This window comes from Muscardinus avellanarius (assembly GCF_963383645.1).
Source record: "Muscardinus avellanarius genome assembly, chromosome: 6".
NCBI classification, from domain to species: domain Eukaryota; kingdom Metazoa; phylum Chordata; class Mammalia; order Rodentia; family Gliridae; genus Muscardinus; species Muscardinus avellanarius.
The window spans coordinates 83,722,800-83,750,450 of NC_137791.1; the positions used below are offsets into that span (position 1 = coordinate 83,722,800).

General features: G+C 35.3%; 1 protein-coding gene across 1 annotated transcript in view; it reads left to right on the top strand.

Moving 5' to 3' along the window:
• TMPRSS11A (transmembrane serine protease 11A) overlaps window positions 1-27,651 on the top strand; it is a gene marked incomplete at both ends in the record, with an annotated part of 54,058 nt that overhangs the window by 3,589 nt on the left and 22,818 nt on the right. The window contains 3 exons of the mRNA XM_080697234.1: window positions 487-489; window positions 13,930-14,051; window positions 16,312-16,430. Of these exons, the coding sequence (XP_080553360.1) occupies window positions 487-489; window positions 13,930-14,051; window positions 16,312-16,430 (244 nt within the window). The remainder of the gene's footprint in view (window positions 1-486; window positions 490-13,929; window positions 14,052-16,311; window positions 16,431-27,651) is intronic.

The following is a 27,651-nucleotide window of genomic DNA, read 5'->3' on the forward strand; positions in this document are numbered from 1 at the left end:
ATCCAGTTAATGAGTTCTTGCTTATCAAGTCTATCACATACCCTCAAAACCAATGCCAGGAGCAAGAGAACCACTCTTTCAGTGATTTTTTATAATCCATTCAGTGCTTCATATCTCTCCTACTTTATCATTTCATGTATGCTGATAGCTGAGTTATCAGCTGAGGAGGCAGATACATATCTTGAGAAGGTACCTGAAGCCTTGTGGGGGAAAGCACTCTGTAGCATCTTTTAGCATGGGAGAAAGGCTGGTTCTTACTAAGGAGAGTAGCAAAACTTCTGAAAACTCTTAGGCTACAGAGAGTTTGCAGAATTCCCACCTTCAAAGCCAATATCCATTTGTCCTGTCTTATGCTTCAAGTTCCTGAGTTTTCCAGCCAGGTCCCTGACCCTAGCATAGCAGACTTGCTTTTTCTAAACATTCAAACTCTGGAAATCTCTTAGACTTTCAGCCTGCTGCTTAACTGTGTCTACTTTTCCCCTGCAGCAGGTGAGTTGTTTTGTCTCTCACATTTAACATTTAATTTATTATAATTGACCCTCAGTTTCTTTCTTTTTAAAATTATTTTTAATTTATGATTAACACATAATGTATGTACATATTCTTGGGGTTTGTGTGTATTATGTAATAATCAAATAAGGAAAATTAGCATTCCTATCATCCTAAACTTTTCCTTTTTCTATGGTGAATACATTAAAAATCCTTTCTATTTGGAGATAAACAATGTATGATTATTAGCTATGTTCATCCTACTATGGTATATAAAACCAGAAATTCCTTCTATGTAAACATTGCACTTTTCCTAGTGACCAACCTTTTCCTATCCTTCACTTTACTTTTTTTTTTCTTGGTGTTACTGGGGATGGAACTCAGGGGCCTTCTACCTCCAGGCTACACTCCCAGACCTATTTTATATTTTATTTGGAGACAGGGTCTCTTAAGCCAGCGCGGCTGGCTTCGAACCTGCGCGATCCTCCTGCCTCCACCTCCCAAGCACGGGGATTACAAATGTGCGCCACCATGCCGTCCACTTCTACGTTTTTCAGGATCTGGTAACCACTCTTTTATCCTCAACTTCTATTAGATCACCTTTTCTAGATTCCATATATGGTTATTTATGTATGCAGGGCAACAAGGCAGTAACCAATCAATTCTCTTATATTTGAAAAAGCAGTTTTTAAAAGAATAAGGTACAAGCTGGGCGTGGTGGTGCACACTTGTAATCCTCATGCTTGGGAGGCTGAAACAGGAGGATTTCACAGGTTCAAAGCCAGCCTCAGCTACTGAGCGAGGCTCTGAGCAACTTAGTGAGACCCCGTTTCCAAATAAAAATATAAAATAGGTCTGGGAGTATCGCCCGGAGTTAGAAAGCCCCTGGGCTCCACCCCCAGTACCACCAAAAAAAAAAAAAAAAAAAAATCTATATCTCCAAAAATAGAAAGAACTTCAAAAGATTAAGAAAAAACCCACATTGCACAAAAATATATAAGATATGCTGGGCATGGTGGTGCACGCTTGTAATCCCTGTGCTTTTGAATATGTGTATGTATGTATGTATGTATGTATGTATGTATATATGCAAATGCTTAGAATCTTCTATTAATGGATAGACCCTAATAGCATCAGTTGCTTCTGAAGAAAAGGAAAGAAATCAAGATTAGGACATGGTCAAAAAGGGCTTGCATCTCATTTTTAAGATTTTACAATTCACAAAGCGCATACATATGTGTGTTCTTCTAATTAAAAGTGTTTCTTCTCTTGGGTTTACTTCATTCTGTTAAATGCCTTTCTCTATATGTTTATTAGGTTAAGTCATTTCAGGAAAAATCTGGTTTGAATGCAATTTATTTGTTCTCTAAGAATAGGTGTTTTTAAAATAAATTATTATGTATTAATACAGTATGTTTCCTTGTAAAACATGAAAATATCTGTTGTTCAAAAAGAATTTAAAGATTATTTCTTAAATTATCTTATGTCTGGGTTTTAAGACTATTTTTATTGGGATCTTTTATGGGGAAATTTTTAAAGATATTTGTACATCTACCAATAATCTTCTTTAAGCTCTTAATCCCAGTAGTACATTCCTAGGATATTTCTGATTTGTATTCTCACAACCAGTTTATTATATTTTAACAAAACTACTTAATACCAAAGGAGAAAATCCCAATCTATTTCTTTCTTCCTGGGAATATGTTTTCTCTGGCTGTTTTCTTCAAGCTGTTCTATAGGCTAAGGCTTCTCTGTTCAGACCTGTCAAACTAGTTTCATTTCAACTACTTGTAATTTGTTTCCTTATTTCTTTCAGCCTTATACTTCTTATGTATCTAGAGATGTCACAGAGTTGATTAGAAGGTTGAGTTCAGTGGGTGCAGATATACAAGAACATATTCCTCCTGCTAATGATGTATCGGTAAGTTCAGTTTTGTTTTGTAATAGTTATTTTGCTCTACTGTCTGCCAGTAGCTAGATTCTTTATGCCAGAGGACTGCTGGTGAGTTATTCTTAATGTATCCAATCTGCATCAGACTTTGTGAAGAAACTTTAAAACAACCTGAATTAGCTCTGTGCTTAAAACCAACGTTTTTGTTTTAAAAATCATTATCAGCACTATTTCATGTTGCCAAGTTCAATAGTAAGTAATGAGGATTTTAGAAGAAGTTAATGAAAAACTATATTATACTGTGTTTTGATTTATTTTGCATTGGGAAGAAGTGTTCTTTTCTTTTAGGATAAGTCTTCCTTCAGCAATCTGACAAAACTTAGCTTCTATAGTTCTTTCTCTTTAGCAATTTTTTCTTGTACTTTATGGTTAGTCCGTATGGACTAACTCATATTGAAAAGTCAACAGCTGCAGAGACATCTGTCTTCATTTTAGAGGACCAGAGACTTCCTAGGGAGAGAATGAGGACACAGAAGCTCAAAATTGGGGAAAGCATGTCTATCCTCTAAAATTCTTCCTATTAAATGTTGAAATAGAATTCATGAATTATTTGGTTTATTTTTCTAAGTTGTGTTTTGTCACATTCAAATAAAAGTAGAAAGTAATATTTTTGGTGTGACTTTATATATAATTTAAGGTAATGATTTTAAACCACATAATATTTTACCATTGTTTAAATTTATGCTGTGTTTCAAAACTTTTAAAATTTGTTACTTAGGAGCTAAGATAATCTCATGAGTTTAATAGAACAGGTATCATTGTTCACATTTTAAAGGACTGAATCCAAGGGAAACAGAAACAGAATCCAGAACTACGCAGTTATTAGATGCCAGAATTAAATCTGTAATTCCTTGGAGTCCTCAGTTCCTAAAAGTCCAGTCTTCTTTATTAACTGCTGCCACTCCAAGAATACTATCCACAGAACTGATACTAAAATAGCCACTAAATTAAGAAAGTTTCATCAGGCAACCTTTGCGCTCATAAAATATACTTTTATATCAGTTCTTTAGAGAACACATTGTAATGATCAGAGAACTCTTCAATGCTTCACACATAATCAGCATTCCATAAATATTTGTTTGAAATGAATTAGGAAACAAATGTAAATATATCATTAATGTTTTGATTAATGAAAACTCATTGATTTTGAAAACTCATACCCCATGTTGATGGAAATCATGATTTTATAAAACAGGGTCTCCAACTTCTCATATTTTTCATTCCTAAATTCTTCTTTTGAAAATATCTAATCTCTTAATTGTAGACACTCAAACACTCCTTTTTAGTGAACATAAGTATTTTTAGGAACATTTGCAGTTTAAGGGAAGTAAATTACAGGAGTAATATGGGTGGCCAATGTCACTGTGACACATGTAGGGAGATTGCAAGGAGATAGTGCAAGCCAGGTGTGGTGGCACATATTTGTAATCTCAGCATTTGGGAGGCTGAGACAGGAGGATCGCGGTTGGCAGTCAGCCTTAGCTACTTAGTGAGGTCCTTTGCAATTCAGTGAGACCCTGTTTCAAAATAAAGAATAAAAAATAGGGCTGGGTGTGTAGCTTGATGGTAGAATATCCCTGGCTTCCATCTCTAATACCACCAAGAAAGAAAAGAAAAGAAAGAAAGAAAGAAAGAAAGAAAGAAAGAAAGAAAGAAAGAAGGAAAGAAAGAAAGAAGAAAGAGGAGAAAGAAAGAAAGGAGATAGTGCAGAAAACTGAATGGTTATTATTTATTTAAGCCAAACTCATAGAACATTAATCCAGAATTTGGAGGACTTGTGGCATATGGCAGCTTACACTAACAGCCATGTTAAGATCCAGGAAAAGCAAATGCTTAATACTACCTATGACACTCTGTTTCTCACCTATCCTCACTAGAAAATAAATTCTACTTACCATTCTTATTTTTCCATTAACAAGAAGTGCCATGTAGAAGCCTTGTAAAAATATATTTGATTCATAGTCTTATTGTTTGTGTTATTGTGAAATTTGGTTCTCTTTTTTTGTTTTTGCCACCCTCTTCTCTGTATGAAAAATCATTTGCAGTGTAACTAGGGGTCACTCTCCATTTACATTTGCCAAGGGATATCCATACCACTACTCTTCCAATTATTCTTATCAATTGGACGATTCATTCACTTTAAAAAATTCAATTATACCCCTTATAAGAGATAAAATGCCAAATTAATTCTTCATCTGAGACTGTTATTCTGCTCTCAGAAGTTAAACAGCTCTTTCTCTCTCTTCCTATAGTTATTTATTTTAAGCATTTAAGAGAATTTTAAACATTTAGAGAAGGTATTCCTGGGCAAATCCTTTGCAAACATTCATGTTTTATATTTTAATTTCACTTTGGATGATTAAGTTAACTTGTTAATTTGCCAGTGCCAGTACCTAATATATTCTAAATCTATATATTGATAGTCAAAATCAAAATAGCAAAGTAAAGCCTTCATATTAGTTATTGATTACTAATTCAGTATTACTTTTTGTTAGTTTTCAGCAAACTCGTAAGTGCTTATTATGGAACATATACATATTATTTTAGCGCATTTAATTCTCATAAGAATTCTATTTGCTACTATTATTAACTCCATTTTATAGATGGAGAAAGTAACTGGCCCAACATCACAAGCTAGTGAGCAGAAGAGCTGGAATCTGAACCATGCAATAGAACAGAGCCGAAGATTAACTAATAGGATATCCTCTTCTCCTTTTTTTGATAATTTTCAAGAGAAAAATATTTTTTGTATTTTAATTTAAATTTTAAATAACAGTTTCACAGAGTTTGCTATAGGTTTCTATCTATACTCACTGGACTGAAATATGAGTTCATACCATTGAGGTTTAAAGGCTGCTTTAAAATTTCTTTATGCTCTTATTTTATATTGTCTGGTATATAGTGAGTAATATTTGGTAGATAAAAGAATGAAGATGGCAAATATATGTAGAGAGTACTTGGACACTAGGATTATAATAATTTATGATCAGATAAGTATATAATCCTATGTGGGTGGTGATTTGTTTCTAATTATTATAATAGCACTATAATTTATTATCTGTCTATTACACATGAATCACTGTGTGTGCATTATTTTATTTGTTTTTTACAACACTTATATAAATTTCAAATTGAAATTACCTTATTTTACACAAGAAAAAAAATACTTGACCTTGATCACAGTTACTGAATTTAATCTGAAGCTAATCAACACCTTTCTATCCCCAACACATTCATAGATGTGTCTCTGAAATACCTTGAGTAATGAATGACAAGAAATTGACCCACTGGTGATACAAAAATACTATGAACAACATTTAGTCTTTATTTTGAAACAGGGTCTAAGTTGCAGAGGACCTCACTAAGTAGCTGAGGCTGTCCGTGAACCACGATCCTCCTGTCTCAGCCTCCTGAATGCAGGGATTACAAGCATGTGCCACCACGACCAGCTGCATGAGCAACATTTAAATGGTATTTTATTGAAGAATTTCACATTGTTATCCAGATAGTGTGGTTACAAACATATCATTTTTAAAGTTAGGCAGACAAGGTTTTTCCTTTCTCTCAGCTCTGTGATTTCTGTTACTTTTCTGCTCAAAACTTCAATTTCCTCATTAATGAAATAGTAACAACAGGGCCTACCCCACCAAGTTGTGTCAACAATTACATGAAATTGAAATGGGGTTTCTTGAGAAGAAACTTGGCATTTCCTTACCGGATTCTTGTCTGCGGTGAGCGAAGAATGACACCCGCAGATGGCAGGAAGGGAATAAAAGGTTTATTGAAAAAAGCAGGGAATAGGGAAAAGTGGCTGAATACCCCTAAGGGCTGTCGGAACTCTGAAGTCCAGCAGCTGCCTTCAGGACAATACTTGAGGGTAGCCCAAGCCAAATGCCTTCAGTTGCAAGCTGCTTTCTCCCAGAGTCCATGCGATCTTCCAGAAAATAAGTGCAGGTCACCCCTAGGGACCCTAGTTGGCCTTGATGTCCAGTGGAGGCCTTCATGTCACTACCACTGTGTAGCCCAGACCAAGTGCCTTCAATTGCACCCCACCCTCTCTCAAAGCTAACTCGACCTGCAAGAGAGAAAAGCTCCCCAAAGGGGAGGGGTTCCCAGAGTGGGTAACCATCCTGGTGACTGGTCTAGGGGTTTATATATATCTGCATGTCATCTATTACTTGGAGTCAGTTCTTAAAAATTGCATAGGGTATTGTATTTCCTTTGAGGGGTCTCCTTTCAGTCGAGGTGTCAGACTTGCTTCAGTGATGTCTCCTGGGTTTGTTGATTAGTAAACAGATGGTTTTGTGAAGCTTTGGTTATTCTTATCTCTTAATCTTGGAAGAGCTGGTCTCTTTTAGGAGCCTTGGAAGTTAATTAGTATTCATTCCTCCCCACTTAGGAAATTAAGTTTTTCTACCAAGGCCTCTTCTCTATCTGCCTACTTCCTTTCTACCTCCTCAAAATCACCTACATGCAAACTCCCTGGGCCAAGAGCAGGACTTGATGTGTATGAGAGCCTTTCATGTACTTACCTCTGGGCAATAACTATTATCACCATTTTACTGGGAAAAATACTAAAGTTCAGAAAGGTTTTGGAAACATCTCAAAACAAAAGTTAATGCTGGAGACTGAAAACAAATTCTTCTGACCTAAAAAATAAAGGTCTATATCAGCATATTAGTATGCTTACAGAAGATTTTACCAGGAAGATAGAGAATTAGAGGAGTTAAAAAAATCTTCAACTTGCCAGGCAAGGTGGTGCATGCTTGTAAACCCGGCATTCAGGAGACTGAGATAGGATTGAGGTCTTGGACAGCCTCAGCTACTACTTAGTGAAGCCCTTTGCAACTCAGTGAAACCTTGTTTCAAAATAAAGAAGAAAAATAGGACTGGGTCTATAGCTCAGAAGTAGATCATTTTGTTCACCCCTAAAGAAAAATCGTTACTTGTGGTATTTTAAATATTTACAGAGAACTTTACAATACTTCATTATTTTAAATCTTATAGCACCTATTGAGACAAAAGTATTAATGGTTGTGGAATGAGTTACAAGAAGGTAAAAACCACAACTTCTTCATCTCTATCTTCCTAAGTCCAGCATGATGTCTAAAATATAATATAAGCTCCATTAAAGGTTGTAGAGAACAAATAGGGGTGGATGAGTGGATATATCGTTGAGGGAATAGATGGAGGGACAAATAAACAGGAAAGCAAAAAAGGAGTAAGAAATGTTGTAATAGCTGATCGATTCTTATAAGTAATTTGTGTGGATATTTTTATAATGTACAAAGCTCTGACATAGGCATTTGAATGCAAACAATTCATTTTGCATGCATGTATATCATTCCAGCTAGATTATTATCTTCCCATCTAATGCCTACCTTATCAACTTTATATGTATTAGTGCATTTAATCATATGCAGGATGTATTAATTTTGTTTTCACTTTACAAATGTGACACAGACATGCCAGATGCAGAGCTAGCAAGTGACTGGACTGAGATGTGGGCTCAGGTGGCCTGGCTTCAGAGACTGGGACTTTTATTATTAATGATGTATTATTCACAATCGAAGTCAGCTCAATCATTTTGCATTAATTCAAACTATATGTGATTATTGTCCTATAATTAATCCAACATCTAAGTTCTTACCCCCCTCTATGTCTTTCCCTTGCCTCCACCTGTATCTGGGAGTTAAATATAGGAAGAATATAAGAAGTTTCCTTGGGTTCTCCTTTTGTTAATCGTCCTAATAGCAAAGCATGACACTGGAACATCACACTGGTGAGAATACTTAGAAAGCCACATCTTCTAAACTGTTCTGTAGAAGGGGAAAATCCCCAGAAAATATCAGAAGATGTAAATGGTAAAAAGTATATTTGGAAAACTTACATCAATCCAATTTAATCAACAGTTTTCAAGTATTTAAGAGCTGGATGGTGTTTAAGGCACTAGATTCTATCAGTGACCATGATAGATTAAAAAAGAAAGGGAGGACAGAAATGCAGCCCATCTTTCCTCTAACTTATAATCATTAAAGGCTCTAAGACTTTCATTAGTGAGTATCCTATTTAAGATTGCTCAAATAACCTTAAGTAGTGAATAAATAATTTGAATATGGAAATGCTGCTTCAGAGATGCCACAGTGCTGTATATGACTTATTCAACTGTCTTCAAGATCTTACACACTTTAGGGGAAGACATGTACACATAACATATCAAGAACTAAAATATAAAGAGATTATTTGGCAGCAGAGAAAAAATATCAAATTAAATAAAAGCCTTCAAAGTCTACAGACAACCTCAAGTATTGCCCTTAATTTTTCTTGTGCGTACCTCCTCATAGCCCTTCTTTCTTTCACTTATCTCTTTCACTTATATAGGAACCTCTCTATAAGGGGAAGAGTGGAATTTTAGATTCTTGAAAGTACATGTGAATTTAAAGCCAAAAGAATAGATGAAGATATGAAAGCAAAATCAAATTCAATATTTAAACACAATGAATATTGATATAACTTATCGGTGAAACCTCTACCTTCATTTCACAATGCCCCTATCTTACCTTTTAGACTGCTGAAATTCCTCAAACTGTTATTCTGGGTTAATGGAATGCCTGTTTTGAAAAGAAAAAAAAATTTAAGGAAGCTTTACATCACAAAGAAAATGAGCTTCTGGTCATAACAGCCAAAATTCAGTCTTTAGAGGGAGAATGTTCAATGGGTTCAGGAGTATAGTTAGATAGGTAGGATTAGATTTGAATGTTCTATTCAGAAGGATAACTATGGTTGACAAAAGTTAATTGAATCTTTCAAAATACCTAGTAGAGAGAACTTTTTAATATTCCCAACATAAGGATATGATTAATGTCTGAGGTGTTAAATGTGCATTTACCCTATACGATTATTAGACATTATGTACATGTATTGAAATGTCACAATATAGTCTATAAATATATACAATTACTATGTATCAATTAAAAATAAAAATTCATTTTTTAAAAAGTTAGTTTTGTCAGGTGTGGTGGTACACACCTGTAATCCCAGTACTTGGGAGGCTGAAACAGGAGGCTCACAGACTCAAGGCTAGCCTTAGCAACCTAGTGAGACCTGTTTCAAAGACAAAAAATAAAAAAAGGGCGGGGCTGCAACTCAGAGGTAAAGTACCTCTGGGTCCAATCCCTAGTTACTCACACACACACAAACACACACATACACACATGTGCACAAAGTTAGATCTTAACTTTGCATAATGCTGTGCAAAGTGAATAAATTATTTATCTCTCAGGATAAATTATTCACCTATAAAACAAATGAATTATAAAATAATTCTTATGACAAGAGTGCTTAGAAAATAAAGTGACATAACAATAAACCTACAAATTCAGCACTTCCCAAATAGTAGCTTCAGTGCCTATCACTTCTGGTATGAAATGATCATTCTGAAAAAGTTGCAGACTACAAAGACATACATTTACATATCAGAGTCGCCACCAAAGGTTGCTTTACTTACAGAAAGTGACTGAGTTAGCTGCTCAAAGGGAACAACAATTTTCACTGGTAGAAAAATAATTAGAACTTTGATTTCATAAACTTTTCAATTTCTGATGGGCCCAGGCTCGGAAAAAGAGAGTTTTCTGCATGTACTGGCTCCCTAGAATACATTTAGACCTTTGTTTAGTTACATTAGGAGTTAAGTAGACTAGTAAGCATGCATGAAAAACTATGCAACAACTTACATTTGCATTAGATAGTCTATTTAGAACTTCAGAAAACTGTTTTTATTAAAACTTATGGGACCATAACCAATCTGCAGATGGGCATGCAAGTTCATAATGTTTTTCTTTTTGCTTAATCAAGTCGTCTTTGAACTTAAACATATAAAAAATTGCTGAGGAACTGCACACTCCAATTCTGATCATTAATCATTCACACTTCTCTGTATACCTCTTCAAAGTGTGTATCTTTAAGCCTACAAAATTTCAGAAAGCAAAGTCATAAAATCATTAAATTATTATCGTTGACATGTCTTAAGAAACAACATGCCATAGATACACCCTTCTAAAAGGTGAATAATAAAACTTAATGAAAATATAATGGACATGATAATTTGATTTTATGAAAATTATAGGTTGTGTTGCCCAGAATAAGAATCATTTGTGCTTGCCCTTTTCTTAAAAGAATGCAGAGTGCCAATTAGGTCATGATTGAGGATTACTTTTAGCTCTCTCCCATTTTAATTTTCAAGAGTTCACTTTATATTACTGAATTACCTGAATAAAATGTCTCCTAGTTTTCTTTTTTATTTTCTACCTATCATAGAATTCCCTTTTTATGGAATAGTTTAAAAAAGAAAGAAACTATAACTCCCATTATGCTTTCTTTGAAGACTACAGTTTTCTACCCATTTTCATGAAAGTCATAATATTTTTAATTGTGGTAAGCAGAATTCTAAGATGGGCCTAAAATTCCCACCCTCTGGTACACATATACATCTTCTAGTTATTCCATCAGACACTAACCTAGGTATTCTTGTGAAAGTATTTTGACGATGTAATTAGGATCTCAAATTGTTGACTTAAACAAAAGTAATTGTCTTTGAGGGTTTCACACAATCAGGTAATATCTTAAGAAGACTAGGTTTTATCTGGAAAGAGGTGTAGTGTGAGAAATGTTTAATGTGAGGGAGATTCTTTACTCCGGCTTTGAATATGGAGACATCTTGGCATATAATGGGTGGCAACTAGGAGCTGAGAGAGGCCTCTGAAAGGTAAGAAGAGAATAGACCTCAGTTCAGCTTCAAGGAACTGTTCTGCCTAAAGCTTGAGTGAGCTTGGAAGAGGACAAATAAATCTCAGATGAGAAAAGCAGCTCCAACAAACACCCTGATTTCACTGTGTGAGAGCATGAGTAGAGAGTACAACCATGCCACATACAGATCTGTGAGCTAATAAATGAGTATTGCTTTAAGCTGCAAAAATTTGTGATAATTTATGACACAGCAATAAAAATTAAATATACTTGTGTTTGTTTTATGGGTGCAAGTAAAGCAGGAAAAACTCATGAAGAAACAGCTATCTTTATTCTAAAATGGGCTAGATTCCAAAAGGCTTTACTGAGTATATTCCTTTTCAAATCTGAAGTGGTATTAAGCAAATGACTAATTCAGCCTCTCCAGGTAGGAAAGTGATGGTCCATTTTTACCTTCATACATTGCTTGGTTACATCCATAAAAGCTGGTAGCGAGCTAAAAGGTAATTCATATAGGATTAAGTAGCTGCTGCTTTAAGCTATGGCTCCCAAGGTTTTGTAATTTGTCCATGTTATGCATGGTCTACATTTCCCAAATGATTTCCTTAGACAATAACCAGTCTAAATGATAACTTTTTAACATTTTGGTCACTATTTTGACCCAGATTCTCATAGTTCCTTCTATGAGATTTGAAAATGTGACTGCCATGGCATTTGAGCAGGGTGTCTGTCACTAGTATGGAACCACTGTTCTGCTTACATGATCCCAAGGTTCAGTCTGTAATAGAAATTATGTGTGCCGTGGCAGTAGGGGTGTGACCTTTCTGTCGTCTACTTTCTCCATTTGTTCTCTCACAGGAAATGTACTGTGATAAAATAACTAGATTTCAAGTCTTGTAAATATCCTCAAATTCTGGCTTTTCTTCTTTGATCTTTTGTGTTTGCTTTTCAATAACATGAAATTCAGATGCAATAAATGGAAAGGCAGTCTGGCACTGAGAATACATTTGTATCCTAGAGGTTAAAAAACCTGAGTTTGAGAAAACTACAAGTTCAATTTTACGCGATAAATCATTTTGGATTTCTGAGTCTCAGTGTTCTCATTTGGAGAGAAATTAAATCATATTAAGTAGTCATTAAGTTTTTTTTAACTTCTAAATTTAAGTTACAGATATTTAAAAGGTGAAGTGAGCCGGGCGTGGTGGCGCACGCTTGTAATCTCCGCGCTTGGGAGGCAGAGATAGGAGTGATCGCGCAGGTTCAAAGCCAGCCGCGCGTGCTGGCTTAGGAGACCCTGTTTCCAAATAAAAATGTAAAAATAGGTCGGGGAGTGTAGCCCGGAGGTAGAAGGGCTTCCAGGAACCCCAATACCACCAAAAAAAAAAAAGTTAAGTGATGTCACACCCGTGAAGTTTCTGTTTTCTGTTACACAGAAGTGTATGAGATCTTGTCCATAAAAGGACATATTGTGTTTCCACAGCTAGTTCTCTAAATTTTTTTCAATCAGTCAGTGCTCACATGGTCAATATTTTCTATACCAAACAGAATTTAGGTCTCTCAAGTTCTACTGAATTTATTTTATACTTTTATTTCTCATGCCCAAATTGTCATCTTCATAACTATTTAGTACCCAAATAGTTTGTGCCTTTTTATTTCCATTTACAAATAAAAATAGTTTTATATTAAAAATGTTTTATATTTAAAAAAATCTGTAAATCAATAAATATTTATTAAAAGTTAACTTGATACAAAGCATCACAGTAAATTTTATGAAGGTAATATGAGAAATATTTTCTACTTCCAAAGAATTTAGGTTATCAATTTTGCTTATTTATTTATTTATTTATTTATTTATTTATTTATTTATTTTGTGGTACTGGGGGTGGAACCCAGAGGCTTTCTACCTCCGGGCTATACTGCCAGACCTTTTTCTTAATATTTTATTTGGAAACAGGGTCTCACTAAGTTGCTGAGAGCCTCACTAAGTAGCTGAGTCTGGCTTCGAACCGTGTGATCCTCCTGTCTCAGCCTCCCAAGCGCTGGGATTACAAGCGAGCACCACCACGCCCGGCTCTAGGTTATCAATTTATACATGAAATGATTAACTAATAAAGTGAGTAAGCAGTGTTCACTATAATTGTAAATTGTAGTGATAGAGCACTAGTTAGATGACCTGGGCCCTGCTAAGCCCTTCACTCTACCAAAACAGGTATCTTTCTTTCAGCCTCCGCTATGACATATGTAAGGGTGGTAGAATGCCTGCCTGACTCCCAAGACTGGTAATGTTCTTACTCTGTACCAGACATTTCCTTAGGTTTTAGTGGTGAAAGATGAATAAGATTAGTGGAACCCATTGATGGCTTTTAGTTAACTGTAGATGAACATTCATGTGAATAAATACTTAATAAGCACAATTGTTAATCAAAAGGTACAAGGAATGGTGCCTTCTCTAAAAAGCATGTGTTCTACTTTAGACCACATTGCTAAGAGCAGTCAGTCCTGGCTCTGATGGGGTGGGGAACACCAAATGACCCTAGAAATAGAAACCAGGAGCAACATTATGAGTCTCATCTCCTGATTTTTTTTAACACCTCTCCTCAGGCCAACTGGCATTAGCCAAAGTGGAATACAAATATCTTCTTGCTGTGAAAGGCAGGCTAGAGCAATATGAAAGTATTCCAGAGAACTAGAAAACCTGAGACCACCATAATGTGTGAGTAACAAGTGGACTTTCCTTTTTGCAGAGTGGTAGTATTTGGCACCCAAAACAAAGATCTGAAGCCATGGATGATCACCCTTCTCACTGTGTTGTCACTGGCAGTAGTACTGGTGACCATTGGCCTTCTGGCTCAATTCTTATCCTCTGGTAAGTAAAATTAGGCATTCTACTCAGTTTAATTTCATTTTCCACAAAATTTCACTTGCATATATGGAAATGAAATTTGAACTTTTACCTGAAAATGTCCCTATTCAGAACTTCTAAAATTTATTCTATCATTTCATCAACAAATAGTTATGTAAGGTCCATTACAAATATTTTTCTGGGTTCTCAGGATATAGCATTAAGCAAGGCAGAGATATTTCCTATCTCTATAGAGCACCCAGTCCAGTATTCTTTTGAAAACCTACATCAAACTTCAAAAATAGTCATTGCCTGAAATCTACTAGCAGGCAAGGTAAATAACTCATAATTTTTATGTTTTGAGATAAGAATGTGATAAATTTGTTATTGAAATTGGCTCTTTTTATTCATAGCCATCATGTATTACCCACCAATATTTCTAAGGCAAAAGAAAAGCACATTTCTAATAAAATAATGAATTTCAAAATAATTTATAAACCATAAGTATGGCATGATATTATCACTTATCTTTAGACAAAATTTTACTCTTTGAAAATAATATTCAAAGATTACATTTTTATATTTATGATCACACAAATAATGTATCTATAAATTCTCTCATTTTATATTGCACCTTTCTGTGCAGAAAACAAACCATTTACATTGTCTTACAAATCTCTACACTGCCATTGCCACTGTCACATGGACATATATATAATCAAATAAGCTCAGGCAGGCTTCTTTCTTTCCTTCTTTCTTCCTTCTTCCTTTTTTGTGGTATTGAGGACTGCTGCTGATCACCTCACTAAGTTGGTGAGGCTCTCCATGAACCTGTGATTTTTGTCTCAGCTTCCCAACTACTGGGATTACAGGCATGCACCACCATGCCTGACTCGGGCTGCTTATTTCAAAGATCTTATCTGTTGTTACTAACCAGACTTGATGAAGGAGGGACACCTCTATTAGAAGACTAAAAGAACTTAAGACCATATCCTGGGATCCCGTGTGGCTCTAATTTATGCCAGTGACAAAAAATTCTCGGGTCAATTCATTTGATTATCAAAAAACCCCTTTGCTATAAAAGTATAAAAGTTTTTAAAAAAGTTTATAAAAAGTTTTAAAAGTAGAAAAGTAGAAAAGTTTGGTATAAAAGTTTTATACCAATATGGATTGTATTAGATATGTAATCAAGAAGACAAAAAGCATTACAAGATCCAGAAATGTTGGTTAGGAGTCACTATGCCTTGAGGTCCCTCTTTCTTTCCTGAGTCAATAGTCAAGAAACTCATTGCTTTCTATCTGAGCTGGGATGGCCAAGGATTCAGGTGGTTTCATGGCTGCTACACTCCCTGCTTAATTCTTTATGGCTTTCCTGCCCCCTCTTGGTCTTACTGCTAACACTACCAAATTTCTCAGAAGTCCCAACTGCTTGCTCTCTCTTAACTTTCCTGAGAGCCAAGAAGAGATCTGATTGACTTCCCCCTGTTATACACTGTTCTCAACAGAAACCTCAGTTTGTCCCTATTCTTTCTTTTCTTTTCTTTTCTTTTCTTTTTTTTTTTTTTTTTTTTTTTTTTTTTTTTTTTTTGGTGGTACTAGGGGTATTGCCCAGGGGCTTTCTACCTCCGGGATATACTCCCAGACCTATTTTATATTTTATTTGGAAACAGGGTCTTACTAAGTTGCTGAGAGCCTCACTAAGTAGCTGAGGCTGGCTTCGAACCTGTCTCAGCCTCCCAAGCGTGCACCACCACACCCGGCTCCTATTCTTTCTTTTCATAATCTTCTAGGTTGTGTCAGGGTATCTTGTTACAAATCAAAATTTACAGGTATGTTGACTTACCTCCACTTTCAGTAGAATATGGTGGTTTACACATTCCATATAAACTCAGCAAGGGGCAATGAATGTCCAAGCTCTAGAGCCAATTAATTAGAATTCAGAACTTGGGTAGGCCACCTAATAGCTGTATAACATAAAGCAAACTGCTTAATGCCAATGTATCTTACCTTCCTCATCTGTAAAATGAGAGTGATACCAATCTCAGAGAAATGGTGTGAAGATAAAATGCATTAGTATCTGCAGATTAAACAAAACAGTGCAAGGCACTTCAAAAATATCACTTGCTATTATCAACATAAAACATTATTATGTTTACTATTTTTTATGGAATTAGAAAGGTCAGGATATGTTTAAGACTTCATATTAGCCCCATTGTAGTTAGGCTTTAGATTCTGAAATCTTTGCCCAAAGCATTTAATTCCCTACTTTTAATTTTGACCGCAGGCCAGAAAATGGAATATTATCATGGCACTTTTAGAATTTCAGATCTCCGGGTCAACAGCATTTCTGGACAAAAGAACATACACCAATTTAAGGACTTACGTGAGATGAGTGAAAATTTGGTAAATCTGATAAAATTCATTTTATCAAAGAATAATGCAAGTGGAAGGAATGCTGTGGATCATTTCCTGTATATCCAGAAATATGATTTTCAGACCAACTGTGTTAGAATCACCTGGAGTGTTTCTAGGCTCCATCCCAGCCCTGTCAAATTGGCATCTTGATCCTGATAAACCAGTTCCTAACACAACCATTTCATTTAAAGATGAGAGAAATGGGGCCAGATATTCTAGCATGTTACTTTCCCAGTTACACTCTAGTATTTTCTTAAAAGGAACGCTTCACTATGCCCAAAATGGTTCTTATAAGATGACACACTTTTTCTTTTTCTTTTCCTAAGGCCACATTTTAAGATTTAAGAGTATTTTTAATCTGTGAGAGAAAGGATAACCAATAATATTAATTTTAACTTGTATGTATATTATTTTAAAATCCCAGTCCTAATATATAATATCTTAATTAAATGCCAATCATTTTGTTAAAGATAAAAATGCAGAATTCCCCCCAAAGGGAAAAATACACAGCTACTTGTATAAAGTTTGGCTTAGATGTTCATGAGTTCTCACTCAAAATCAGTTCAGATTAAGTTATTGACAATAAGCACTAATTTATAGAATTATTCTATTTTATTTTATTTTTACTTTTTGGTGGTACTGGGGTTGGAACCTTTCTACCTCCGGGACACACTCCCAGGCCTCTTTTATATTTTTATTTAGAAACAGGGTCTCTTAAGCCAGCAAGGCTGGCTTCGAGCCTGTGCAATCCTCCTGTTTCTGCCTCCCAAGCGCGGGGATTACAAATGTGCACCACCACGCCCGACTGTAGAGTTATTTTAAAAGGGAAGAAATGACAAATGCACTGGCTTCTTTCAGTCAAAACAAACAAACAAACAAACAAACAAAAAAACCCACTTATTCCAAACATTCCCTTTTTTTCTCAAATAAATTGACATTTTTCCTGTCACTATCTACTCCTTGCTCATAGCAAACTCCATCCCAACATACTTATAATAATGACTACTATTGATGTTTATAATCTATATTTTCAATTAACATTAAATTGTATACATTTTTGTCTCATCCCACCAACCAATAGTTAATGTTTGTGTATTGACATATGTCCTTCTCTTTTTTATATTCAGAGATTCTTAAATGATGAGATTTGCAATTAATTTTTGAGGAATGCCTGAATAAACCTGAAGGCTGCATATATATTCCAACACCTTATTTGCCCCCTTACTCTAAATGATTCCACATAACCCCCTCAATGTAAAAACTTAAAAATAATATAAATCTGCCTTAGTTTAAAAGATAAAGGGTTTTTTTGTGTGTGTGTCTAGGGATGGAACCAAGGGGCATTTGACCTCCAAGCTACATCCCCTGCCCAATTTTTTATTCTTTATTTTGAAACCGGGTCTAACTGAGTTACAAAGGGCCTCACTAAGTAGCTGAGGCTGTCCACGAAGCACGATTCTCCGGTCTCTGTCTCCCAAATGCTGAGATTACAAGCATGCACCACCATGCCTGGCTAGCAAGTTTCTTAAGTAGTAAGAATGTTATAACTACTGGGAAACTCAAAATTTATTTTATGTTTTATACCCAATATTAATGTTGCTATTTTAAGTTACAAAGAAAGTTTGTCTTTATTGAAGTAAATAGGCAGAAATTTAATAGGTCTTAAGTGAGAGAAATGCAAAGGTATATTTGTAATAGAAACTGTTTTCAAGTGGATTTTTAAGTTCAGTTAAGCATCTGTATCTAGCATTCAGGCACTACAGGCTGAGTTGATGAATGCATATTATCAGCAGGGGTAGAGGCAAGACTCTTTTCTTGTTGTAATTGTTTTTATTTATTCTTTGTTATTCACATAAGCCCATATTGGCACCTCTGCAAGTGACCATTCTGTGTTTTATAAGTGTTATTTTGTTTATATTCATCCTGGAAAAATATATTGCTTTATGTGCAGGTGCTTTAAATTTATTTATTGTATTATAAATTATTCTTGTTCTATCCTGTTTTACTCAGAACATTTTAATGATGTATCTATGCTGCTCAATGTACATCTAATTCATTTCTATTAACTGCTGCATAGTGATTTGTACTTTATATCTACCATATATTGCCCACATTCTTGCCTGTTATCCCAAGAAATGATGCACTAAACAGACTCCTACTTACCCCTTAAGAACACATGCAAGCTCTAATACTGAGTCATTTGACTGTCTAGTGCAGATTGCTCTTCAGAGTGGCAGTGCACTGGGTTCAAATGTACCTGCATCTTTGCCAACAATTGGTATCTTAGTATGTTCCAGCTGCTGTAACAAAAATGACATAAATTATATGACTTAAACAATAAACATGTATTCCAAGCAGTTTTGGAGGCTCAGGATTTCAAGATCAAAGTAGCAACTCACTTTATCTGGTGATATACTGTTTTATAGAAAACTATCTTCTTGCTATATCCTCATATGGTAGAAGGGGCAAGAGAACTACCTTTAATGCAGGTGCTACTCTGTTTCATGAGGGCTCCACCATCATAACCAAACTACCTCCCCCAAGTTCCATCTTCTAATACTGAAACAGGATTTCTTGAGAAGAAACATGGTGTTTCCTTACCGGACTCTTGTCTACGACAAGTGAAGAATGACACCCGCAGATGGCAGGAAGGGGAGCAAGAAGTTTATTGGAAACAGAAGGGAATAGGGAAAAGTGGCAGAACACCCCTAAGGGCTGTCGGAACTCTGAAGTCCAGCAGCTGCCTTCAGGACAATACTTGAGGGTATCCCAAGCCAAATGCCTTCAGTTGCAAGCTGCTTTCTCCCAGAGTCCATACGATCTGCCAGAAAATAAGTGCAGGTCACCCCTAGGGATCCTAGTTGGCCTTGATGTCCAGTGGAGGCCTTCAGGTCATTACCACTGTGTAGCCCAGACCAAGTGCCTTCAATTGCACCCCACCTTCTCTCAAAGCTAACTGGACCTGCAAGAGAGAAAAGCTCCCCAAAGGGGAGGGGTTCCCAGAGTGGGTAACCATCCTGGTGACTGGTCTAGGAGTTTATATATATCTGCATGTCTTCTATTACTTGGAGTCAGTTCTTAAATTTTGCATAGGATATTTGCATGTCCTTTGAGGGGTCTCCTTTCAGTCGAGGTGTCAGACTTGCTCCAGGGATGTCTCCTGAGTTTGTTGATTAGTAAACAGATAGTTTTGTGAAGCTTTGGTCATTCTTATCTCTGAACCTTGGAAGGGCTGGGCTCTTTTTAGGAGCCTTGGAAGTTAATTAGTATTCATTGCCCCTCAGGAAATTAAGTTTTTCTACCAAGGCCTCTTCCCTACCTGCCTATTTCTCTTCTACCTCCTCAATATCATACCATAATCTTCAAGTGAGGATTGCAAAATATTAATTTTAGAGGTACACAGATAATCAGTTCAAATTATTTGGCATTATTTGGCTTTCTTTTTCTTTTCTTGGTATTATTTTTCACGCTAACAGGAATGAAATTGAATCATATCCACAATTTAATTTTGATTTTCTAATTACCAATTAGTTTCTTGATAACCAGAACGTTCATTTATATAAATTGTACAAATTCTTTGATTGTTTTTCTATTAAAACTGCTTTTTTGTTTGTTTTATTCATAGTGCTTTACAAGAGTTCCTTACATTTTTTAGATATTAATAGTGTATTTATTATAGACAATATTATGACCTATTCTGTTTTCTATTAATATTGATCAAGAAACAAAATATCAATAATTTTAAAATAATTCTATTCTTTTTTTTTTTTTTTTTTTTTTTTTTTTTTTTTTTTTGCCAGCCCGGGGATGGAACCCAGAGGCATTTGACCTCCTAGCTACAACCCTGCCACATTATTTTTTTTTCTTTATTTTGAAACGGGGTCTCACTGAGTTGCAGTGGGCCTCACTAAGTAGCTGAGGCTGTCCACGAACCACGATCCTCCAGTCTCAGCCTCCCAAATGCTAGGATTACAAGCGTGTGTCACCACGCCCGACTCTTTTTTACCTAATTGTGTAATTGTGTGTGTGTGTGTGTGTGTGTGTGTGTGTGTCTGTCTGTCTGTCTGTCTGTCTCTCTATCTGTGTAGTACTTAGGACTGAACCGAGGGCATTCTACCTCTGAACTACATGCCCCGCCCTTTTTATATTTGTTTGAAATGGGGTCTTTCTAGGTTACTTATAGGTCATTGAGTGTCTGTAGACAGACTACATTGTGGGGTCTGCCCTTGAATCTGAGATTCTCTTGTCTCAGCCTTCTAAGTATTGGGATTATAGGTGAGAATCACCACTCACAGCTATATAAATGTGTTTTAGAGGTTTCTTTAGAGTAGTCCTTCCTTCCTTCCCTGTAAAAAATATTTTGCTATATTTTATTTTATTAAGCTTATAATTATACTTTTTATTTTTTCATGTTTTTAAAATTTATTTATTTATTTATTTATTTTATTGGTACATTATAGTTATACATCTTAATGGAGTACAAGATGTTAGAGACATGCATGCACACATTAGTTTTTTTATATTAGATCTTTAATGCATCTAAGAATACTTTGAGTTGATAGTTGTAACAATCCAGTATTTAATATCAGTTTTTTACTATAACCAATAAAATAACCTAAGCTTTTTCCAATATATAGATCAATTATTGAGCTTATTGCATTTTTTAGCAAAAGAGGAAATATGATCTATTTTCTCAAATTGCTCCCAGTCTCTTTGGAGAAATGTAATACATGTGATGCCACTGTGACATGATATATTAAAGATTAAATTGTAGGTGAAGAAAATAAGTGCAGAAGAATTTCAGAGAAAATTATTAAAGAGGGTTACCATGGTTTGTATTAGTTTATTCTTATTTAAACAAGCAAGTGTTCTTCTCCTTACCACTCCACCCCCTAAAAGTTTGCTTTAGAGAAATGACAGGAAGGGCTCATGCCTCATTTTAGACACTCCTGTCTATTGTTACTAAATCCTAATGAGTAAAACCAGATTCTTCTCTCTCTCCTGTATGCGTGCTAATTAAATCACTAAGACAGGTTGCACGTCTTGTTCTCCTGCATAATTTTGGCTCTTCTGGTTTGAATGTAAATGGAAAACAAAAGTAAAATGAGCGTATTCTCAGATACTGTTAAAACTTATCCCAGTTTTCTGAGATAGTGGGACAGACTTATTTCTTCTATCATCCTTTGAGAAGACTCCAATAATCAAACACTAGTAAAGATGCTACAGATTTATGATTAGATTACTTCTTGATAAACCCATTAAAAGTACCATAAGCCAAAAATGCACTGAATAATATACTTAACACATCAAACATGATGCTTAGACTAGCCTACCGAAAGTAGGCTCAGAACACTGACATAGCCTATAGTTTGGCTAAAGTCATCCAACACAAAGCCTATTCTATAATAAAGTATTGATTGAATATCTCATGTCATTTATTAAATATCTGTATTCAAAATGCTGAAAATACAGTACATTAAGGACTATAGATGCCCGACACAGCAAGAAAGTGCCATACCTTATATTGCTATCCTAGGAATAGAGTGAAATTCAAAATTTAAAGTATCATTTTCAATTGAAGTAAATAGACTTTGGCCATTGTAATAGCAAAAAATCATAAGTAAAACCATTTTAAGTTGGGAATCATCCATAGTCAGTGATGCTTCCAAATAGGTGGATCATTTTCATTATTATTTAAGTTTCATGAGTTTGAGTACAGTCACTGAGAGAGTGCTTCATGTGGGGGATATATTTGAGAAATAGCAAAAACATTTAACTTTAGAAGATAATTACAAATGTGAAACTTATAAGTTTATAATTCCATAATAGAAGCAATAACTAATATATCAAGTGTCAAGCACCACACTGGGAATCTTATATGTATTGTTCTGGTATATCCCCAATAACAACTTTATGAGATATAATTACTATCCAAATTTTATAGATGAGAAAGTCAAGGTACAAAAATGTTAATTTTCTCAAGGTTATAAAACTTATAAATGATACAAAGTTGAGGTTTGAAAGAAAGCATTCTGGGTAGAGATATGTGTCCCTTTTTTTTTCTTTTTGAGGTACACTGGGGATGAAACCTTTAACTACACATCTAGCCCTACTAACAGGAACAAATATTTAGCTTCTGGTACTTGTGGAATGATAAATGGAAAATGAAATTATATACATTATTAATTTGGATGCCAAGTATTATGGAGCATGGAAGTTTATTAAGAACATAGGATCTAGCCAGGCATGGTGGCATACGCTTGTAATCCCAGCATTCAGGAGGCAGAGACTGGAGGATTGAGGTTTGGGGACAGCCTCAGCTGCTTAGCGAGGCCCTTTGCAATTCAGTGAAACTCTGTTTCAAAAAATAAAAAGACTAAATAGGACCAGGGATTTAGCTCCGAGGTAGAATGCCCCTGGGTTCCATTTTCAGTACCGAAAAAAAAAAAAAGAGTGTGCTTTTTGAAGAAACTGTTTTGAGAAAGAGATATAAGTCATGTCTAGACTTCTTGATAAAGTTGTAAATACAGCACAGTTTTCACCTTGCCAGATAACATACGATTAAGTAGGTTTTCTGGCATAGGATGACTGTAGGTTATCATTCATCATTCAGCAAATGCTGCAGTACATTAGGCTGTATAGTAAAAGATAAGAGAAAATCCTCTCTCTGTGTCTTATAGAATAACCAAATTTAGAGATTTAAAAGATAATATACCTAGAGAGGACATGAACCTTCTAAATAATAATTTATTATTTGTTATTTATTGTATTAATAATATTAATAATTAATATTATTAATTATATTAAAATTTATTATTAATAATAAATGTTAATATTTATTATTATTTATTAATGCAATCCCTTGCATTGAGCACTGTAGCTTTTAATATATTTAGTACAATTGTTAAATAGATCCAAATTGGGATTTTTTTTTTAGAAAGTAATTTATAGATCTAGGTTTTTGTGGCACAGTAAAAGTTAATACTTCATCTTCTGTAATCTGTAATTACAAACTTCTTTATCCTCTAAGTTTAACTTGCCTACTAATCTCCAAAATATTCCAATTATTAACCAGTATCATACCAATTTGGGATAAAGTTGTCCAACATACAGCTACTTGCTCTGTATGATTAGTCACAGATGCCTGTTTTCTTTTTATATTTCACAAAAAGGCATTACAGAAGGACTAGTTCAATCAAAGAAATGACTCCTAACATCACACAATATTACACCCTATTTAGTGATTTCATTACTTCATGGTTTCGGTAATCAGAAAGGCACACGTCTATGGCACTTCACCCACACACCCACAGATCTCATATGACACTGGATCCAACTCCTTTCCCCAGTAGACACAGCACTGGGCCAAAAACTCTAGAAGTTACACCTGAGCTCCAAATGGCCAACAAACCCCAAAATCCTGGGAGTATCACTCCATGCTCAGAATGACTATTGCATCCAGGCTTGGGAGAATGATTTACAGTTGACTTCTCCAATCAAAAATATTTTGAATTATAAATAGATATAGTAACAACTTTGGTGGATTGCAATAAAAGCTACTTAGATTATGGCTTTTATTTTTGGAGATACATTTGTAGTTTCTGGTCCACTCAGGCACATCCCACTGCCTTTTGATGGGCAGAAGCTCTTGGTGAGAACCTACCAGTGTGCTCACCCTGAGATCAGCACTGGAGGGCATTTACAAGCTTTGAAGCTGTGTAGCCTTGGCTTCGATCCCGGCTCCGTGGCTCACTGCTGTGTCACCTTGGGTAAGTCACTTCCTCATCCATATAATGCAGGTAATAATAGTATTCACCCCAAATGCCTGTGAAAAGCAAATAAGCTTGAATATGAGAGAATTTGCATTTGGTACACAATTGGCAGACAACAGTGATAATTATTCCTTGCTATTACGAGTGTGGCCTCACCAGAGAGGGACTTTCCATGAGAAATCAAACTGCCTAAAAATGTCCAAAAGGAGAAAAACTTCCCTTCAAATAATTCTTCTGTAATTTCTTTTTTTTATATATATAGGAGCTTAAAACAAAAACCTCTTGTATAGTATCCTAGTAAATGTCAGCCTTTCTGGTAAATAAATGTTTAATTTCATTCATTCAACAAAAATATGCTGCGAATCTATTATACACCAAGTACTATAGAATATAGAAGCCTTGTCTCTATTCATAAAGCATTTCCAGTTTAATAAAGTAAATGACACATTTATAGAAGCAATTATGCTAAGTAGTAGAAGGTGTAAGAGAAATTAAAAAAAAAAACAGGAAGAGAGATTAGTTGGAGGGTGAAAGACCAACCTCTAAGAAGGTGTTGCATGAGACAGATCTTGAATAATTATATTCGGAAAAGCAGAGCTAGCAGAATGGGGGAGGATGCTACAGAACAAAGGAATAGCCTGAGAAGAGCAAGGTAGCAGAAAAACAAGGGCCATGCCTTCTACCTACTGATAGAAGACCAAGCAGGTAAACTGGTGACAGATGTTGAGGCCCTTAAATGTCCATCACGTCTTCAATGTCAGACCCTTAAATTTCTTAACCAAGGCTAAAAAGCAATTGCACTCTATTTTCTGTTTGAATTTTGAGTTTAGTAGTTGGAGCAATGTAACTTTAACTTTACTTAATGGTAAAGGTGTCTTTTAAAATGTGTCTCCTTTTTTGTTTGTTTTTTTAAATAGAGTTGCTAAGTTACTGAGGCTGATCTCAAACCAGCAATCCTTCTTTCTCAGCTTCCCAAGTACTGGGAGGAGGCAGAATGCCTCCTCCAGGGTCAATTCCCAGTACCACAAAAACGAAAATGAAAGTGTCTCTTACACCCTCTTATTATAATGAGGAGAAAGCAATAGAATCGAATCTAAAGTTATTTTCTACCTCTGAGTTACACCCCCAGCCATATCTATCTATCTATCTATTTATTTATTTATTTATTTATTTATTTTATTTTATTTTATTTTTAAACAGACTCTCAGTAAGTTGCTGAAGGCCTTGTCAAGATGCCGAAGCTGGCCACGATCCTGCAATCCTTCTATCTCAGCCTCCCAAGTACTGGGATTATAGTCGTGTACTATATTCCCAGTTAAGGTTATTTTTCATGGGCATGTTTTTTATTCTTTTAGTTCTTAGGATATAATCTGGTGTTACCTTGAGAAAAAAAAAAGCTTTTTATATTCCATTTACCAGCCTTCAGTAGCATATCTATCTGAAGATGAATGATGAATGCATAGATTGCTGTGAAAGAAGCCAGTTGTGAAGCCTTGTGTAAACAGAACTAGTTCAGGAATGAGAGCTGAATGGCAGGGTGTATCTGTTTGAGTTGTCAACCTCTCCCTAACTCTTTCATTAAACACCCCACTAACCTTCAATTGCCCTCTTCAAACTTAATCTCAGCGCAATATCCAGCATTCCAAAATCATCACACAGAAAGTACTACCCTGAAAAGAGGACGCTGTTCACTGTTAGGAGACTAATTCCAACTGTAAAACTCTACAAATGCCCCACAGTGATAGATTGGATTTGCAAATGACTATTAGGTTGTGTAAGCAATAATAATTTTATAACAAATTGGTACATGGCTTTGAAATAAAAGAAGGTGCCTTTCAAAACTGCTGAGAACTTGGAATGCCATAATGTTGGCAGAAATGTTTCTGATGATGTAATCCTTAATCTGCTAGAAAAACATAATTTTAGGATCTCCTGAAAGCTCATTTCTATATAATTTCTATTCAGCAGGACAGTTTATGTTCATGCTTTCTCAGATTTCCCATATAATAAGCTTTTTAGTTTGGAATCTTTTTTTTTTTAATCAAATCTTGTACGTCTTTTCTCAAAATGTTGTCCTCAGATTGCTTCTGTCAACTGAAGATCCTTGGGTTCATTCCAGACCTAAGTAATGAGTCTTTCTAGAGACAAGGGCCTTTAATTTGAATCAGAAAAAATAAACTTCTTTATTATTGTATTTGTGTAAATTACTTCAACTTAGATTCTTCTTCTGTTATTCCTTTAGCTCCTGTCTTCCCAGGGAACCCAACCAACTCTGGGTTTGCTATCCTTTACCAGGCTCACTACCTGAAGAATGCTGCCATGCCTTCACAAAAAATTACTAATGCCAAGAGTCAGTTGTGGGAGGGACTTAATCAGGGGACAATTTATAAACCAAGCTCCTTTAAATACTCAGCTGCTATTAATTTCTGTTCCTTTTATAATGTATCACTTTTATCCCCATTCGCCTCAGTTTGCCTTTTCTTTTATTTCAGACTTTCTTTCCAGTTACTGAATAATAGTATTGGAGGTACATAAAAATAAATAATTATAACAATGTCACTTTTACCAAAAAAAATCTTGCAAAATAGTTTCATAACATAAGCCCCATATTACCAAATTTAGTCTTTCCTTATTTAAGTACAGATAAAGACATATTTTGGTTACTAACAATTTATTTTAAAATGCTTCATTTGATTGTGTGTGTGTGTTGTGTGTGTGTGTGTGTGTGTGTGTGTGTGTGTGTTATATACTACATTACTATTAGGACAACTAATTTTGTGGTTCTTTTTTTTTTTTTTTTTAGTCTTTGTTTTGAAACAGTCTCACTGAGTTGCAAAGGGCCTCACTAAGTAGCTGAAGCTGTCTATGATCCTCCAGTCTCGGCCTCCCCTTCCGAATGCTGTGATTACAAGTGTGTGCCGCCACACCTAGCAGGACAACTATTTATTTAAAACTTTATTACTATGTGTTCTAGGAAAAAACTGAAGCAAAAATTGTATCACATTTTACAATGAGGCTGTGTGATTCAGTGGAAAGAGATAGGGGCTCACAGAAAGAAGAGCTGAACTCAAGTCTCAGCTCATCATTATCTGTGTGAAGCCAGGAAAAATCATAGTCATAATTTCCTTGGCTAGTAGTAAAATAGGAGCCAAAATAATTTCTATTTCAAGGAGTAATTGTTTGGGTTAAAGGGGATTATGAATATTTTGGTTCCTAAATAAAGTGTCTCTGAATTCCTGATAGTGCTAAATAAGTCATAATTTGTTCCTTGCTCCCTGAAACAGCCTTCTTCTTGCGTTTATTGTTGTTTTTGGGGGGGCGGTGGGTGTCAAAATCAAAGTTGGACCCAGGCATGGTGGCACTGGCCTATAATCCCAGTACTTGGAAGGCTAAAGAAGAAAGATTGCAGGTTTTCAGTCAGTCTCAGCTACTTAGTG